Here is a 15,338-nt window from a genome sequence, read left to right on the forward strand (position 1 = left end):
TCTAGCCTTTGACTCAACAGCAGCAAGTTCCATCATTAAGGCACACATTATTACAACCGTATTTTCACCAAGGAAGCAAAAAAAAAAGCCAACCACTTAAACTTATGGACATATCTTGAACAAAGCAATATAGAGGGAGACTCAGACTTGCTCCCTGACCCTGCAGAAACTCTCACCTTTCCTAAGGACACGTTTCTTTGCACGGATATCTGTCTCCAGCTCTGCTGCTCTTATATAGATTCGGACAGATTGTGGAAGGTGGCGGACAGCTTGGGCCACAACAGCCTTGGCTGTATCCCCAGGCTGAAGCCGAGCAGCTTCTAACCAAACATCTTCACTCTGTTAGAAAAAAGAAAAAAATCTTCCTTTACATCAAAACAAGAATTTAAAATCGGAGCTTCTAGCTAAATATGTGTTCTTTTAAGACTGCAGGCAGTGAAGCTGTATCAGATATAGCCTGATAAAGGCTTAACAGAGAGATGACGCTGCTCGTAACCACCACCTTTTCCTGCCATCCTGCAAGGATCAGCAGGGAAGCAAAGCAATTCTGACCTTGGGGCACATCTCCGTTCCTTTCATGATGAGATTTCGAGCCACTTGCAGTTTGCCAGTGACCTCCTCCAGTCGGGCTGATGCTATCCAGGCTGGCGGATGATGAGGATTGGTCTCTCGTACAGATTTCAGGAGCAAACGAGCTTTCTTGATATCACTAAAGGAGAAGACAAGACAAGCAGGAAATTTTTCAGCATGCTAGCAAACAGTTCTCCTGAATCATTGTTTTATAGGCAGTTCCTCACAGCCGCACTCAGATGCACAGTAACTGCGACTTCCAATACTTCCACACTGGTGACGCAAATCACATACTACCAAAAAAAGCTTACAAACATACCCTAACACAGCGAGATGATGGCAAAAAACCACCAAAGTACTGAAGTAAGATTCTTAGAAATTATAGCTGGGCGCTTGCAGGTGGAAGCTGATAAGCACAAGCACTGATTTAAGTCAAGCATGAGCACCAACATTTGCACCTATCACTTTGCCTTAAATGGCAATTCTTTATGAAACAGGTGCCAAACTTCAGGTTAAAGAGCTTTCCAAAGGTCATCAATCAAGCCTAAATTAGCAGTACACAGGTACAATTAAGCAGGTTACCTCCTGGCTGGCAGACAGTCACACACTGCCATCACTCTGGCATGTTAGTGCAAGGATAGAACAGAAACAATCCCCACAGCTGATGCATTCAGGTCAGATGCTAAATAGATCCGTGCAGAGACTATACCAGAACTCATGTTAAAAGGATTCATCCTGAAAAATTCACCTTGCATCTCTTACAAATTAAATGCTAGCTGAAAGCCACCCGCTCAGACAGATTTCCATTTATATGCAGGATCACAGCCATTACTAAGAGGATAAATCAGTTAATCCTTCTTAAACTTACTTGATATCTCCTCCATGTGTGGGAATCATCGAATTCAAGTCTGTCAAGTATCCTTTCGGGTCCACTACAGTCTGGCCACTCACAGAGTCGGACACCTGGGAAAGACAAGTCAGCCCTACTGAAATTACCATCCCCAGCCCCACAGTCTGCCTGTGTGCACTGAAGACTGGAAAAGACACTGCAGCTGTACAAGAAACCTAGACATCCATCTGTTATCAAAACCAAGGAAGGAGGAAACAAAGCCTTGCTTATTAGCTTTTTTCTGCTTCTAAAATACATGATATTAATAATTCAGTACCACTGAAAACCCAGAGAACAATCAGCTTGGCTTTCAGTCACCAAAAGGTCTTGCAGCCTTGCCAGCTAAAGCCCATCTTTTTAGCTGAAACCAGATTTAGATGAGAAAAATCAATGAAACAGAAGTCAACAACAATTTAAGAGTAGTATTTTTCAGCATTTTGTCCTGCATCTCTACACAGGATAGAAGAGGTGCTTCTCTTGGTAAAACTACCAGTGCTGTTTGCCTGAAGTCCACCTCTGGTATAACATGGCAGTCTGTTCTCCCGTAATGACCAAGACTTCCAGGGACACACTGATTTCTCCGGAAATTCTATTAGTGCAAAGGGCATAAGATTTGGGGAGGAGTACAAAGTTATTTCACAGCTGAGCTGTTTCTTCTAGCAGCCAAGAGAACTAAAGATTTTCTAAACCCAGGTTTTAAACAGCAGCACACGACCAACCCCAGTTATACCTGTGACAGACCCTGTCTTCCCACATCCTTACCTGGCTTAGCCTCATATCCATCAAGGTGTTCCTGGCTTGGCCAATCTTCCTCATATCCAATTCACCCGTCCCAGGTGTCATTAAGCCTGGTGTCATTCCTCCTGGGTATGGAGTATTCAAGCCCCCTGGATATGGAGTATTCAATCCACCAAATTGCTAAAAACAAGAGCAAGAGAAACACATTCCTAAAACCTCTTCTGAGAGCTCAGAAATAATTCAGGCTGTTGGCTGACCTGCTCTTCTCTCGTGGCTACAGGACAGAGATGCTAAAACCCCCCTAGATGCTTCTGAAACAGTGGCTTCCCTGAATCACAACACATTACTCATACAGGTTTTGCAAACCTGGGGGTAATTACTCAAGTTAGTAAGTCAAAAACTTGAGCACAAGCACCTAAACCTACCACATTTAAACAAGAGTATCTACAAACAAGTCCCATGGATGTCTGGTGCCCACTTCAGGGCCACTCAGTTTCTCCTATAACTCTATGACTATAGCAGCCTCAAGTCATGTAGCAACAAGATAAATTACTGAATTTTCAGTTGAGTGTAAGGCAAATTATTTTTAATGCAACTGCTCCAGGGTTGAACCAACAATTAGGTAAAACAACTTTATTTTCTCTTCTGTTTTTGCAAAATGTTGTTATAACAGAAACTGATGTTGGTTGCACTCACCAACACTCATTATCACCATTCTACAGCCAGAAAAAAGGAAAAGAAACACATTCTTCCATTTCTAACACGAGAACCAGGCTCTGCCTGCCTATCCTCAAGTTTTCTCTGGCAATGGGTGTGCATTGAAAGACTCCAGCAGCACAGGACTTTAACATCCAGTCATTCCTTTGACAGACACGTGAACGACACCAAGTTTTTCAGCCAAGTATCTCTTTTTCCAAATCCCACTTATGACTGCACTGTTTACCCTCCATCTCTAACCATAAAGTACGGATCACATCTCCATCGGCTTTGCTTTTGTACTCACTGTCTGGCGTGGGTCCACAGAAGTGTGATTCTCCCCTGACTGTAAATGCTTTGCAAAAAAGCTGTCGGGTACAGGAGTCAGCTTCTCATAACGGGGGTTCCTCTGACGCTTGTTCCTGGCATCACCAACTTCTGGAATACTCAGCCACTCTTCTTCTGTGACCTCTGCTAGCTTCCGCTATTCAAACAGAAGTTGTCATCGTTATTTGCTGTAGAAATTTTTTTCTTCTTAATTGCTCTAATTCCTTCCCCCTTGAAAGATTTAAAGATCAAGTAAACACTTAAAGATCAAAGGTCATACATTTTTTTCTAATCCAATGCACAAAAGAATTAGACACATTTAATTAGAATTGGGTTTTAGTCCAGACTGAGATTCCAAATCAATTTTGTTATTAAGTTCAGTGCTGCAAATATTCAGATTAATCTCAGTGCCTGCAGCACTGAGTGGTTTATTACTAATCACTAGACAATACATTTTATTCAAAAGCAGATTTAGGGTCCAAAGATCCTGCTCAGCTACGACTCCAATGCCAACAAGTTATCAGTCCCTCAAAGACTGAAGCGTAGCACCTTCTCAAGAACTGATGTGAAATCACAATAAAGCACAAAACAAAAGCCTAGTATCAAAATTTGCATGAATTTCACTACCTTGTGTATCCACAAGAAAAGTGCTCAACAGGCAGAATCCCTGTGCTCTCCCACATCCCTACAAAGTAGCTTCTAAACACCCACTTCCACCAACCAAGTGCCGCTCTGAATGCCGCCATCAGTAGAGGAAATATTGCTTTATCACTTACTGCAGATTAAAAAGCTGCTGTATCACTTACTTTAAATCAACAATACCAGTTATACTGTCTGTAACTGTGCAGCTGTAACAGACTGGAAATTATTGTACTGTAGTACTTCAGAAAGCTTCAAACCAAGAAGAGGTTCTGCACCACTAGCTGCCAGCTTCATATCCATTTACTTCTTTTTCCAACAGAAAGTAATTCTACTTTGGAGAATAACAAAGTACTTCTTTGCTAACACACAAAATCTGAGCAAAGGAATGCAGAATATACATCCACCTCTAATATGTCACAAAGCTAGAGTCACATTTCAGACATTTTTTCCTTACTTTCAAGTCCGAGAACTGCTGCTGAATTTTGGGTCGTTCCATACGGTATTTTTCTATTTCCTCTTTTTCTCGTTGTTCCCTTAGGAAAAGGAGTACTGAGGTTATGCTCAAAGTAACACTCGGCAAGTCTTTAAAACAAAGTGTTGATATTACAGAAAAATATGTCTGATCAGAGCTAAGGCATATGAAAAAAAGCATTTGTTCCAAGCCTAGGTTATCAACATTATGACAGAGATGTCTTACCAAATAAGACAGCATTATAGAGTTCTAGTGGGTTTGCATGGCAAGGGTTTGGTAGAGGGGAGGGCTACAGGGGTGGCTTCTGTGAGAAGCTGCTAGAAGCTTCCCCTGTGTGTGACGGACAGGCTCCCAGACAGACCCGCCATTGGCCAAGGCCAAGCTCATCAGCGACAGCAGCAGGGCCTCCGTGACAACGTATTTAAGAAGGGGGGAGGGGGGGAAATGTCTGTGCAACAACTGCAGCTGGAGAGAGGAGTGAGAGTATGTGAGAGAACTCTGCAGACACCCAGGGCAGGGCAGCAGGAGGCAGCAGGGGCTCCAGGGCAGAGATTCCCCGGCAGCCCATGATGAAGCCCACGGCGAGGCAGGCTGTGGCCCCCAGCCCATGGAGCCCATGGGAGAGCAGATCCCCCACCGCAGCCCACAGAGGCCCCCACACTGGTGGTGCAAGGGGTGCCCGACAGAGGCTGCGAGCCCACAGGAAGCCCATGTTGGAGCAGCTCCTGGCAGGACCTGTGGCTCTGTGGAGAGAGAAGCCCAGGCTGGAGGAGGTTTGCTGGCAGAATCTGTGGCCCTGCAGGGGACCCAGGCTGGAGCAGGCTGTTCCTGAAGGATGGCACCCATGGAAGGTAACAGAGTTGGAACAGTTCATGAGGAACTGCAGCCTGTGGAAAGGACTCATCTTGGAGAAGTTCATGGAGAACTATATCCCATGGGAGGGACCCCAAACTGGAGCAGGGGAAGAGTGTGAGGAGGAAGGAGCAGCAGAAATCACATGTGATGAACTGACCGTAGCCCCCATTCCCTGTTCCCTTGTGCCATTCAAGGGGAGGAAGCAGAGAAAATTCAGGAATGAAGTTGAGCCTGGGAAGAAGTGAGGGGTTAGGGGAAGAATTATTTTTTTTCAAGTTTTGCTTTTAGTTCTCATTATTCTAGTCTGATTTGGCTGGTGATAAATTAAACTAATTTCCCTAAGTCAAGTCAGTTTTGCCCATAACAGTAATTGCTGAGAGATCCCCCTGTCCTTACCTCGACCCATGAGCCTCCCCTGTCTAGTTGAAGAGGAGAGTGACAGAGCAGCTTTGGTGGGCACCTGGCATCCAGCCAGCATCAAACCACCACAACAGTGCAAAAACAGATGTCTCCAACCAAGTGAACTTCAGTCTTTAATCTCCTCTTACCTGTAGACCAGGTTAAGCAGTTTAACAAGTTCGCTAACACCTGTTTATAAGACACCTGCATTACATGACTCTCCTAACAATTCCAATTGTATGGAATCATTAGAAAATTTCCAGTGTGCTGTGCAGTATGTGATGGGTCAAAACCAGCCACTCAGCATCTCCCCACATCACCTTAATGAACTACAGTAAAGCAATTAAATCACACCAACTTTCAGATCAAATTGTGCAAAATACCCGTCATCCTCAAAACTTGGAGCCACAGGATCAAAGGTATGGTATTAAACTGTGAACCCTTCTGAAAATGCACCCAGTAGACAAGGACAAAATCTGAACTGGAAAATGGAAGAGGTAGAGGAAAACTAAAACATGAACTAACCAGAGAACACCCTATGCTGGTGTAATTGATCCTACCTTCTTTCTTTTCTGCGTTCATCCATCCTCTTATCCAAAGCTGCATAAATAGCATCTGCTTCCTCATCATCTTTTTCATAGGGACCACTTGAGAACAGGCTCCCAGCATACCCATTGAACTAAGAATTTGGAGAAAGGGAAAAAAAAAAAAAAGGGAAAAAAAAAGAGCAGTACCCTCAGTTGAAAGCTCCAGTTATGTTCCCGCTACAGCCAGCAGCCACTCAGAACAATGAAAATGCACAAGCAGGCTATTTCTAACAACACTGCATCAGACTAACACAGCCCTAAATACAAGCAGCTTTCTTCTACCACCCCTAGTATTTATTCTCCCACGCCATTTCAAAAGCAAAACTACTTCAAAATTACTTCTATGAAGCAACAAATGGGATCCCAGTATAGAAACACCATTTTCTTCCATTAACACTTTTTTTAAACTACTGAAAGCAAACAAAAAGCATAGCACAACATTTATCTAACCAAAGTGGGATTTAAACACACTATGCAGACCACATAAAGACAAATATATGTCAAAGCACAAGAGCTTAGATTTCATTTGTGCAGAATAAAAAAAATACATCCCCCAAAGTACTCAAACTAATATTTAATTTATGGATGTCTTCCCAAGACTTTCAGGGATCCATACAGATAATCAAACCACAATAAGCAGACCAATCCCACAACAAAAATCTGCAAGCACTACGCCATAATGTATAGCGTGGTCTCAATAAAAATAAGTAAAAACAAAGAGCTTCTAGCAAACTATAGGAAATTCTGGTCTTGAAACCTCAGCTAATAGAGGGTTTCACAACAAGAGAGCAGGGAGCTAAGAACTCCTCTTCCACTTAGGAAAAACATCTCCAGGATGATGAAAAACTCATCACCTCATCATAATTGGTGTCGTTCAAATCTTCATCGTCATCATCAGCCGTCTGATTCTTTTTCATTTGATCCCCAACAGTCCTCTTCCCTGGTGGAGCATGGCGATCATCCACGGGGTCGTTGGCATCACGTGCAGGGCCAATATCAGAGCGGGTGGTAAAACCTGTGGCTCTGTGTTGGTAGACCAGTAGCAGCTATTTAGCACACAGCAACCCCACTGTTTGTTACACAGATGGTCTGTCAAAATTCTTACTTACAACAGACAACAAAAATCCCCAATCTTCTGTGAGAAAAGCATCAGCCAGATCCCATCCCTAACATTCATAAAGCCTGGGTGAAAAAAACCTTTCTTTTTCTAGGAAGAACTTTATCTACAAAGACTATAATCACCCAGCTCACTGCTCTACCATCCATCTTACAGCAAGATGTGCCTTCTCTTCTAAGCGGTGCCTCTCAGTCACGGTAAGGAGCTGACCCCGCAGGCTGTAAGGCACGGCAGGCTGGGGATCTGGCGTGTCAGTACCCCACGGTCGGGTGCCCAACACTCCCCAGGGCCCGGCCGGTAGGACCACCCCAACCTAAGGGCATGAATGCCCCAGTGCAGGAAAAACACAACTCACACCCTGCAAAGGGCAACTGCTGGTGCCCACCCACCACCAAAACCTGCCTCTCGCCGTTCCAGCACAAACGCCCCCAGATTTAACGATCTTTCAGAGAGCCCCGTGTACACACACGCTTCCCAGATGAGGAGGCACACAGCCCTTCCCAGCCGGCGGCGTCCCGAGCACCCAGGAACTCGTGCCCGGTGCGCACTGACACACGCACCCGCCCACCCAAAGAGCGGCCGGGAGCCGCCCCACAGAGATAACCCCCGACCGGGGCCCGCGGCCTGCCCCGAGGGGGTGATGCGCACCGGCCAGGCAGGCGGCGGCGCCCGACGCGGGGGGGGGCGGGCGGCCCGGGGGAAGGCCGAGGCCGGGGGCCCGGGGGAAGGCCGAGGCCGGGGGCCCGGGGGAAGGCCGAGGCCGGGGGCCCGGGGGAAGGCCGAGGCCGGGCCCGCGCAGGCCTGGGGGAGCCGAGCGGCGCCTCACCCGCGGCCCAGCCCCGGCACGTAGCCCAGGGGCGCGGGCATGCCCAGGAACGGCTTCTTCTTCTTGTTCATGGCGGCGGCAGCGAGACGAGGCCGGGCCGGGCCGGGGCGACGGAACGCAACTAGGGAGCTGCGGTGGCGACGGTGCGGGGGCAGGGCAATGCAGCGGGGCGGGGCTACCGTGGCGGACAGCGCGGCACTTCCGCCCCGCGGGGAGTAGAGCGCCCCCTGGCGCCGCGGCGGGCCCAGGCGGGAAGGAGGGGGCGATGCGCGGGCAGGCCCGCCGGGACGCACGAGCAGCGCGCGCGGGGGGCACGCTCCCGTGCCCCGCGTGCGCGCCGCGTGCCTCCGTGCTCGTGGGCACGTGCTTGCGTGCACGTACCCCGTGCATCTGCACGCATGCCCGTGTGCATTTGTGAGCACATGGCAAGCATCGCACACCCACACCTTGCACACACACACATTGCATGCATTGCACACACACATTGCACGCATCACATGGACACATCTCGCAGCCACATGCACACATTGCACGCTCACACTGCACACACACTGCACTCATTGCATCGACACGTTGCATGCATGCATTGCATGCACGCACACATGCACACTTTGCACACATCGCGTTACACACCCACATGCACACACTGCACGTATTGCATGGGCAAATTGCATGCATATATGCATGCATTACACACCAGACACATGCAAACATTGCATGTGAACACGTTACACATGCACATGGCACACCCACCCACACTGCACGCCTGCACACACACATGCATCCCTCCCCGGGTGACACGCGCCTCGCCCCCCATGCCTGCTGCTGGCACCAGCCCCAGCATCCCACGCAGGTGCAGCCTACATACATGTGGGCACACACACATGTGTGAGCACTCTTGCCCCACCCCCTCCCTCATTTCCCGCCAACAGCCCCCCCCAGAACCTGTGTGGGCACCCAGCACCCAGGGGACACCCAGCCCCGGGGGTCTCTCCCCCCAGCTTTGCCACATGGCAGCAGGCAGGACAGCCACGCCGAGGGGCTGCAGCATCCCCCGTGGGGTGGGGGCACAGCTCCGGCCCCTCAGGGTGCAGGGCGCTGGCCCCCCAGGGGTGTCCCAGCAGCTCCTGCCTCAGTTTCCCCACCAGCAGCACCGGGCAGGTTTCTCTCGCCCACCCACCCCGGGAGTGTTAGGATTAATCAGCTGCTGCTCATATGTCTCCAGGTGGCCCTGGGATCCGTGCTCCGCTGTAACGGAGACCCCTCGTCCCTCGGGAGGGGCTGGGGGTCACAGACCACAAGGGTGGCAGGAGGGGTGCAAAGGAGCTGGCCTGGGGGCTGTCCCCATCCCAGCACCCCTCCCCAGCACCCAGCGCTGCCAGCCCCTGCCAGCTTTCCCAGCAGGAACCAGCTGCAGAGAAGACAAATCGCCTCATTTTGCATGCTAATGGAAGCCCAGCCGCTTCCCATCAATCTATTTTTGGGTTTTGCTGGAGAAAAAAAAAAATCACCTTTGCCAAACAGTTAGGGTGGCGGGGGGTGGGGGTGGGCCTGCAGCATCCCAGCTCTCCCGGCCAGGCATGCTGGAGTGAGGGCAAAGCCGCTGGGAGCATCCCGAGTGCCAGGGAGGGCTGCGGGACCCCCGGAGCAGTGGCCCTGCGAACGCTCCTGTTGCAGGAGATGCCGGCACTGCCGTCTTGCAAAGCCCTTCGTGCAGCCATGCAGCCGGGGACCACTTTCCTGCTGGGGCAGGATTTGGCCCCGGGAGAAGGACCCATCAGCTCCCACCACATCTTGTGGCTTTTATGGTGAGGCTAATGAAAGCCACCACTACCCCAGCCAGCCCGGCCTCCTCTATCTACCAAGGGCCATTTTTATGCTGCATCCATGATCCAGCACATCCCGTGTCATGGAGGGCCGGGTGACACACAGCAGGTCTTCACTGGGTGTTGGGTAAATCCCGGTCCCTGCCAGGAGGAAGGGGAGCCATCCTGCCTGGCACAGCCCCCAGGAAGCCCCGGAGCCCGGCAGGGAAGCGGTGGAAGGGATGGGGAGAGCAGGGAAGCGCCCACACTGCTGAGCCTGTGGGAGCTGCGGGAATTTCGTGCTGGGGGCTGGTCCCTGAGGAGCAGTGCTGAGGTGGGAGCTGGTGGCAGGGTGACCCCAGCCCTGGCTGGCGGTGGGGCTGTAAATCTTCTCTCCTCACACAAGGCCGGCACAAATCCAGATTTTCCATATGCAGGAAGGTTTCCCCTCTTCCACGGCTGGATGGTGTTCGCAGCACACACATGCTCCAACCAAGGAGAAAACTCAGAATAATTTATAGGTTGAGTAAAATCAATCATAAATGATTTTTAATCATCTGTGTGCATGGACCCGGGATTTGTTATGTACTGGAGAGTGCAGGGGAGAGCCAGCAGCCCGGCAGCAGCTGCACATCCTGCTCAGCCTGTGCACCAGAGGCACTGGGAGCTCTGGTTTGATCTTCTCATGGTGGTGGAGTGTGGCAGGGCTGAGCAGTTCAGGATCTGGTCCTCAAGCATCCTCACCAGCCCAGCTCTTGCTCTTTGGACACCCCCATGGGTTTCTTCTGGAGTTTCCCTTTGCTACCCAAGCCCTGGCACCAGGCTGCTGCAGAGACTTGGCCAGAAGCCCCGCGGGATTATTAATCAGCAGTTATCCTGATTAATGCAGCTGGGGGGTGGTGGTGTGGGAAGCAAGGTGAGAGAGAAAGCCCTGAGCTCCTGCTTGGACACAACAAAGCGACTGTGGGCATCGAGCAAGAGGTGGCTGGTCCCCACGGTGTGGCGGTGGGAAGGAGCGGGGCATCTGCCATGTGCAAACCCACCGTGAAACGAGGCGGGGAGCAGGGAGGAGAGGTTTCCTCCCTGGTGCAACAAAATCCAAAGGGGCAAAGGGGTAGCGGCACCTGTTAAATGTGCAAATATGATGCACCACCCACACAGACCCGCTGCCAGGTCCGCATGTCAGCACAGCACATCTCATCTCCCACAACAGCATTTTTGTGGAAGGGGAATACAACCCTGGAGGAACGGAGCCACCAACAGCAGCCGCTGATGGTGGCTCCTCTCCCCTGGATGCACCGTATCCCCCTGCTGCGGGTTTGGGATGTGCCGAGCAGTTTCCACACGCCTCGCTAAGAACTGCGAAGGTGGGCAGGGGATGCGGGGCACGTCGACACGTAATTGCTCACAAAGGCTTGAAAGTGAAAAATAATCACTTAGATGGGGCTGCAGGGATGAGCTGATTTACTGCAGATGGTACTGAGGGCCAGGCGGCTCAGGATCCAGCCAAAGCCAAGTGTGGAGCTGCCCAGCCCGTGGCTGGGGCTGCTGCGGAGGGGTCACCGTGGCCCCCTCGCTTGCACAAAGCCACTTCTGTGTCCCCGGGGAGAGCGGAGGCGGCAGCGGCTTCTCCCAGGACAACGGGAAAACAAACCCCAGGGTTCTCCAGAGGCTGGAAATTCATGTTTTTAAATATCACATAGTACAGCAAGAATGCATCCGCAGGGCAGGACCAATGGCAGGGCTCATTCCCAAGCATTATTTCCCAGTGCCTGTCTGCAAAATTCCTGCCTGCAAAACTCCTGCCTGCAAAACTCCTGTCTGCAGGCCCGGAGCAGAAACCCAGCCCCATGCCAGCATCACCTGCCTGCGTGCTGGTGCCGAGGCCAGTGCCGTGCATGGGGACAGGGCATCCCAGGGGTAGCCAGAGCAGTGCAAGCTCCTTGGTGGAGCCCTGGAAGGTAAAAGAGACCAAATTTGGCCTCAGCAGCCCCTGGCACATTTGCACCTGCAGCTGGCCCGGTGCTTGCTGGGCAGAGGTGCTGCTGCTTTGCACTTCCAAATGGGATGACTACTTGGATTCCAGATGCGGAAGTGCAAGAACAGACTAAAACAGGGGCTCCTTTTTAATCCCTGTCGGCTCAGCTATAAATTAACACTTTTGGAGCCTGTTGTCACTTGATTATCACCCCGTGCCGTGAAATCCTCTGAAGACAGGATGTCCTACTTAACGAAATCAACTCTGCATTAGGTAAATATACTTCCTGAAATTTTAATTAGTCTCATGCAACAGTGCAGAGGCACCCCGAGGACACGTCTGCAGCATCTGCTCCCCTCTGCACCCCAAGCTGAGCACCAATGCGCAGCAGGGAGCTTCACCACAGCTGGGAGGGGGCGAGGTACCTTTGAACATCTCCCCCGAAGCTGTCTTAGATCTCAGAGACAATTAGCGGAGGTTGCTAAAGGGTCTTCAGCATGGAGCTCTCACCCTTGGCAATCCAGAGAGCGGAGCTGGTGTCACCTGGAGGATTGCTGGGAATAATCCCCACATGGGAGAAAGCTCAAGGGCATGTGCTGCTTGCCAGCAGCATGCTAATGATGCTACCCAAACAGCACTCGTTAACATCGCCTTTTAATCAGGGGAAGTCTAAAGTCAAAAGCTCATGGAGACAGACCAACATTTCCCAGAGTGCCTGGTGATGGCACTGGGATGCACGTCTGGGCAGCTGGATGAAGCGGGTGCAGAGGGCTCCTGTGCTGAGGGCAGCATGCCCGTGGTCCTGCCCACCAGCCTGCTGGTCCAGGTCCATCTCCAAGGGATCAGCCATCAGTAAGGCTGCCCGAGCCCCTGCTGCCCCTGGTCTGCACTGCCCCAGAGCAACAGGCTTGGGTCTGTGGGATTTCTGCTCCTTGCTGATGCCCAAGGCATTGCAAGGTCCGACCATGGGCAGGGTAAGGAGTGAATGTAAAGGTGAAGGCTAAGGTGAAGATGATGATGAAAGTGGAAGTGAAGGTGAAGATGATGGTGATGATGAAGGTGAAGGCCTGCTAAGCATCTCTCGAAACCCCAGGGCTCGCAGTTGTTTCCCAGTTCTGTTATTTCCCATCACTGTCTGCTCTGCGCTCCATCCTCAGCTCCTCCCTAAAACCTGGTGTCACTTTGCCCCCTCCTGTTCCCCAGACTCGGGATGCTTAAACAGGGGTGACACATTGCAGCCGCCTGATCTTCTCCATAGCACCGGGGTGACAACCCTTGGGGAACACCAACCATCCATCCCACTGCCCCCCACTAGGACCAGCTCTCCTTGCATCCTGAGAGACACAACCAAAGGCGGCAGCAGAACGCAGAGCACTGGCACGCACAGGTAGTTTTAAGCCTGGAATTCCCAAGCTTTTGATTCGCTAATTTTGCAGCCTGACTGTGTGAGCAACCAGTTTCCAGATGCCACACCAGCGTGCAGTGGCAATCAGAGCACAGCAAATCAATTCAAGCCGGGCTGTACCTTGCAACGTAAATAATAAATTGGATTCCGTAAGCAATTGAATACAGCTAGCGAGCCCTGAAATCGGGCTTGAAGAAAACCAAGAACTTCAGACTGCTAAGGCATAATGGGGCCGTGGTACGGTCATTAACTTCCTCATGCTGGTTAGCTGCTAGATGCTGGAAAACTTTGCTCAGATGATGGTTTTTATTTGTGCCCATTCTGGGCACTGGAATAACAACTGCAGCGCTGGGGTGACGGCAATGCCTGGCCTGGGGCGGTATCCCTGGTGAGGACGGCAGGATCCAACCTGCTTGAGCTTCACTTACCTAATGGAGAGCAGATGGAGCTGGAGGAAATGATTTTGGCCTCAAAAAATTGCAACATGTAAAAAAAAACAAACAAAACTAAGGGCAGTTTCATCAGGTTCCAGTTGGGAGAGGAAAAGACTGAGAATAGTGTCTGAGTGCCCTCCGCTGCCACAGCCCCGGGTTTGCCAGGAGGTTCGGCCATGCTAAGATGATGCATGGGCTGCCCTGCATCCCTCTGCATCTCCGTGGTATTCAGCATCTCTGCATGGGGTGGGCTGAGGTACATCAGGACCAGCAAAACCTCCCCAGCTCATAAAATACCCACAAGCATAGAACAGCTTCTTAAAATACATATTTTCTTTTTTCTTGTTGCAAAGAATGAAAATATTGCTTTTACTTTTTTATTCTTGCTGTGAATTGATTATGAAGCTGGGAAACGTGAATCACGCCGGCTCGCTGTGCCCTTGTGTCCTCTCATTGGATTAAGTTGCAAATTCACAATTTCATTTTGGGAAACAATATTAAAAAAAAAAAAAACACCTTTGTGCCGAGAGAAAGGAGGCGATCTGGGCTACACTCTCAAATAATTACAGGCTGCCTTGAAAATAACCGTGACATGCCAAAATCCAATTAGAAATATATCTATATAAACCTCCAAATGAAAAAGCTTCCATAGTCTTGAGCCCTGCCCTGTGTCCCAGGGAAGAGAAAACAGGGAGTGATGTTTGTCGGTTGTCCTCTGCCAGTAAACCATCATCCCGGGGAAGGCGCAGATCTCGCACTGCATGGGCCAGGGGTGACGGGAGACGCAGGCATCACCTGGGCTTTATCAGCTGGAGCTTCGGTGCCGCCTGAAGCAACCCGCACCCTTCAGAGAAGAGGTTTGGTGCTTTACTATCAGCATGAAAATAAATTATTTTCAGGGAGAGATTTTCATAACACTAAATATTTCTGTGCCCAGTTGAGCTAAACACCATCCATCATCCTGCACCAGGCAGGAAGCTTCAGGCACAAAGCTGGTTGTGATTCTATCTCCCTGCAAGTGCCTTAGCAAACTCATTTTAAAATCTTTGCACAAAAAATTCAAGGAGGGGAATCTGGAAAACCTCTCCGTGGCGTTCGGCTTGCGAGCGCTGGTCTCCAGCCCAGGGGACTGTGGTAAGGGGGGGCTCCCCGACACCCGGCTTTATCCACAGCCCACAGCCCCACCATCAGGAGCTGCAGGGGACTTTGCAAAGGTGACAACCCGATGGGGATGGGACATCCCGAGGCCAGCGACAGCCACCTGCCCGGCCACTGATGGATGGTGCAGTTCCTCCCTCTTGCTGGGTGCTCCTCTTTCCTGCTGACGAGCGGTTTTCATTAATGAGCAGACAAGCAAAGCAACAGAGAAATTAGCCACTTTTCTCCTTAGACAAATAACTTCCGTCTGGAGTCTTTTTATCTTCTCCCTCTCATCCTCGCAGGGCTGCGGCGGGAGGAAAGCTGATGTTTAATTACTTCCTTTATTCTCTGAAAAATTAACATGCTGAATCATCCCATCCTTGCACCCTCTCCAGAGGCTGGCGAAGGGGAGGGACAGGGCCCACAGTAATATTGGTGTTCTCCCTTCCCAAATCCAT

At 50.6% G+C, this 15,338-nt stretch overlaps 1 protein-coding gene across 1 annotated transcript in view; it reads right to left on the reverse strand.

Annotated features, from left to right (window-relative positions):
- PRPF6 (pre-mRNA processing factor 6) overlaps nucleotides 1–8,291 on the reverse strand; it is a 28,027-nt gene extending 19,736 nt beyond the window's left edge. The window contains exons 1-9 of the mRNA XM_055722467.1: nucleotides 8,119–8,291; nucleotides 7,030–7,198; nucleotides 6,149–6,267; nucleotides 4,317–4,395; nucleotides 3,201–3,377; nucleotides 2,222–2,377; nucleotides 1,439–1,533; nucleotides 553–709; nucleotides 177–339 (exon numbers count right to left, since the gene is read on the reverse strand). Of these exons, the coding sequence (XP_055578442.1) occupies nucleotides 177–339; nucleotides 553–709; nucleotides 1,439–1,533; nucleotides 2,222–2,377; nucleotides 3,201–3,377; nucleotides 4,317–4,395; nucleotides 6,149–6,267; nucleotides 7,030–7,198; nucleotides 8,119–8,189 (1,186 nt within the window). The 5' untranslated portion in view covers nucleotides 8,190–8,291. The remainder of the gene's footprint in view (nucleotides 1–176; nucleotides 340–552; nucleotides 710–1,438; nucleotides 1,534–2,221; nucleotides 2,378–3,200; nucleotides 3,378–4,316; nucleotides 4,396–6,148; nucleotides 6,268–7,029; nucleotides 7,199–8,118) is intronic.
- Nucleotides 8,292–15,338: the final 7,047 nt, after the last annotated feature.

The sequence above is a fragment of the Falco cherrug genome, chromosome 10 (assembly GCF_023634085.1).
Source record: "Falco cherrug isolate bFalChe1 chromosome 10, bFalChe1.pri, whole genome shotgun sequence".
Lineage (NCBI taxonomy): Eukaryota > Metazoa > Chordata > Aves > Falconiformes > Falconidae > Falco > Falco cherrug.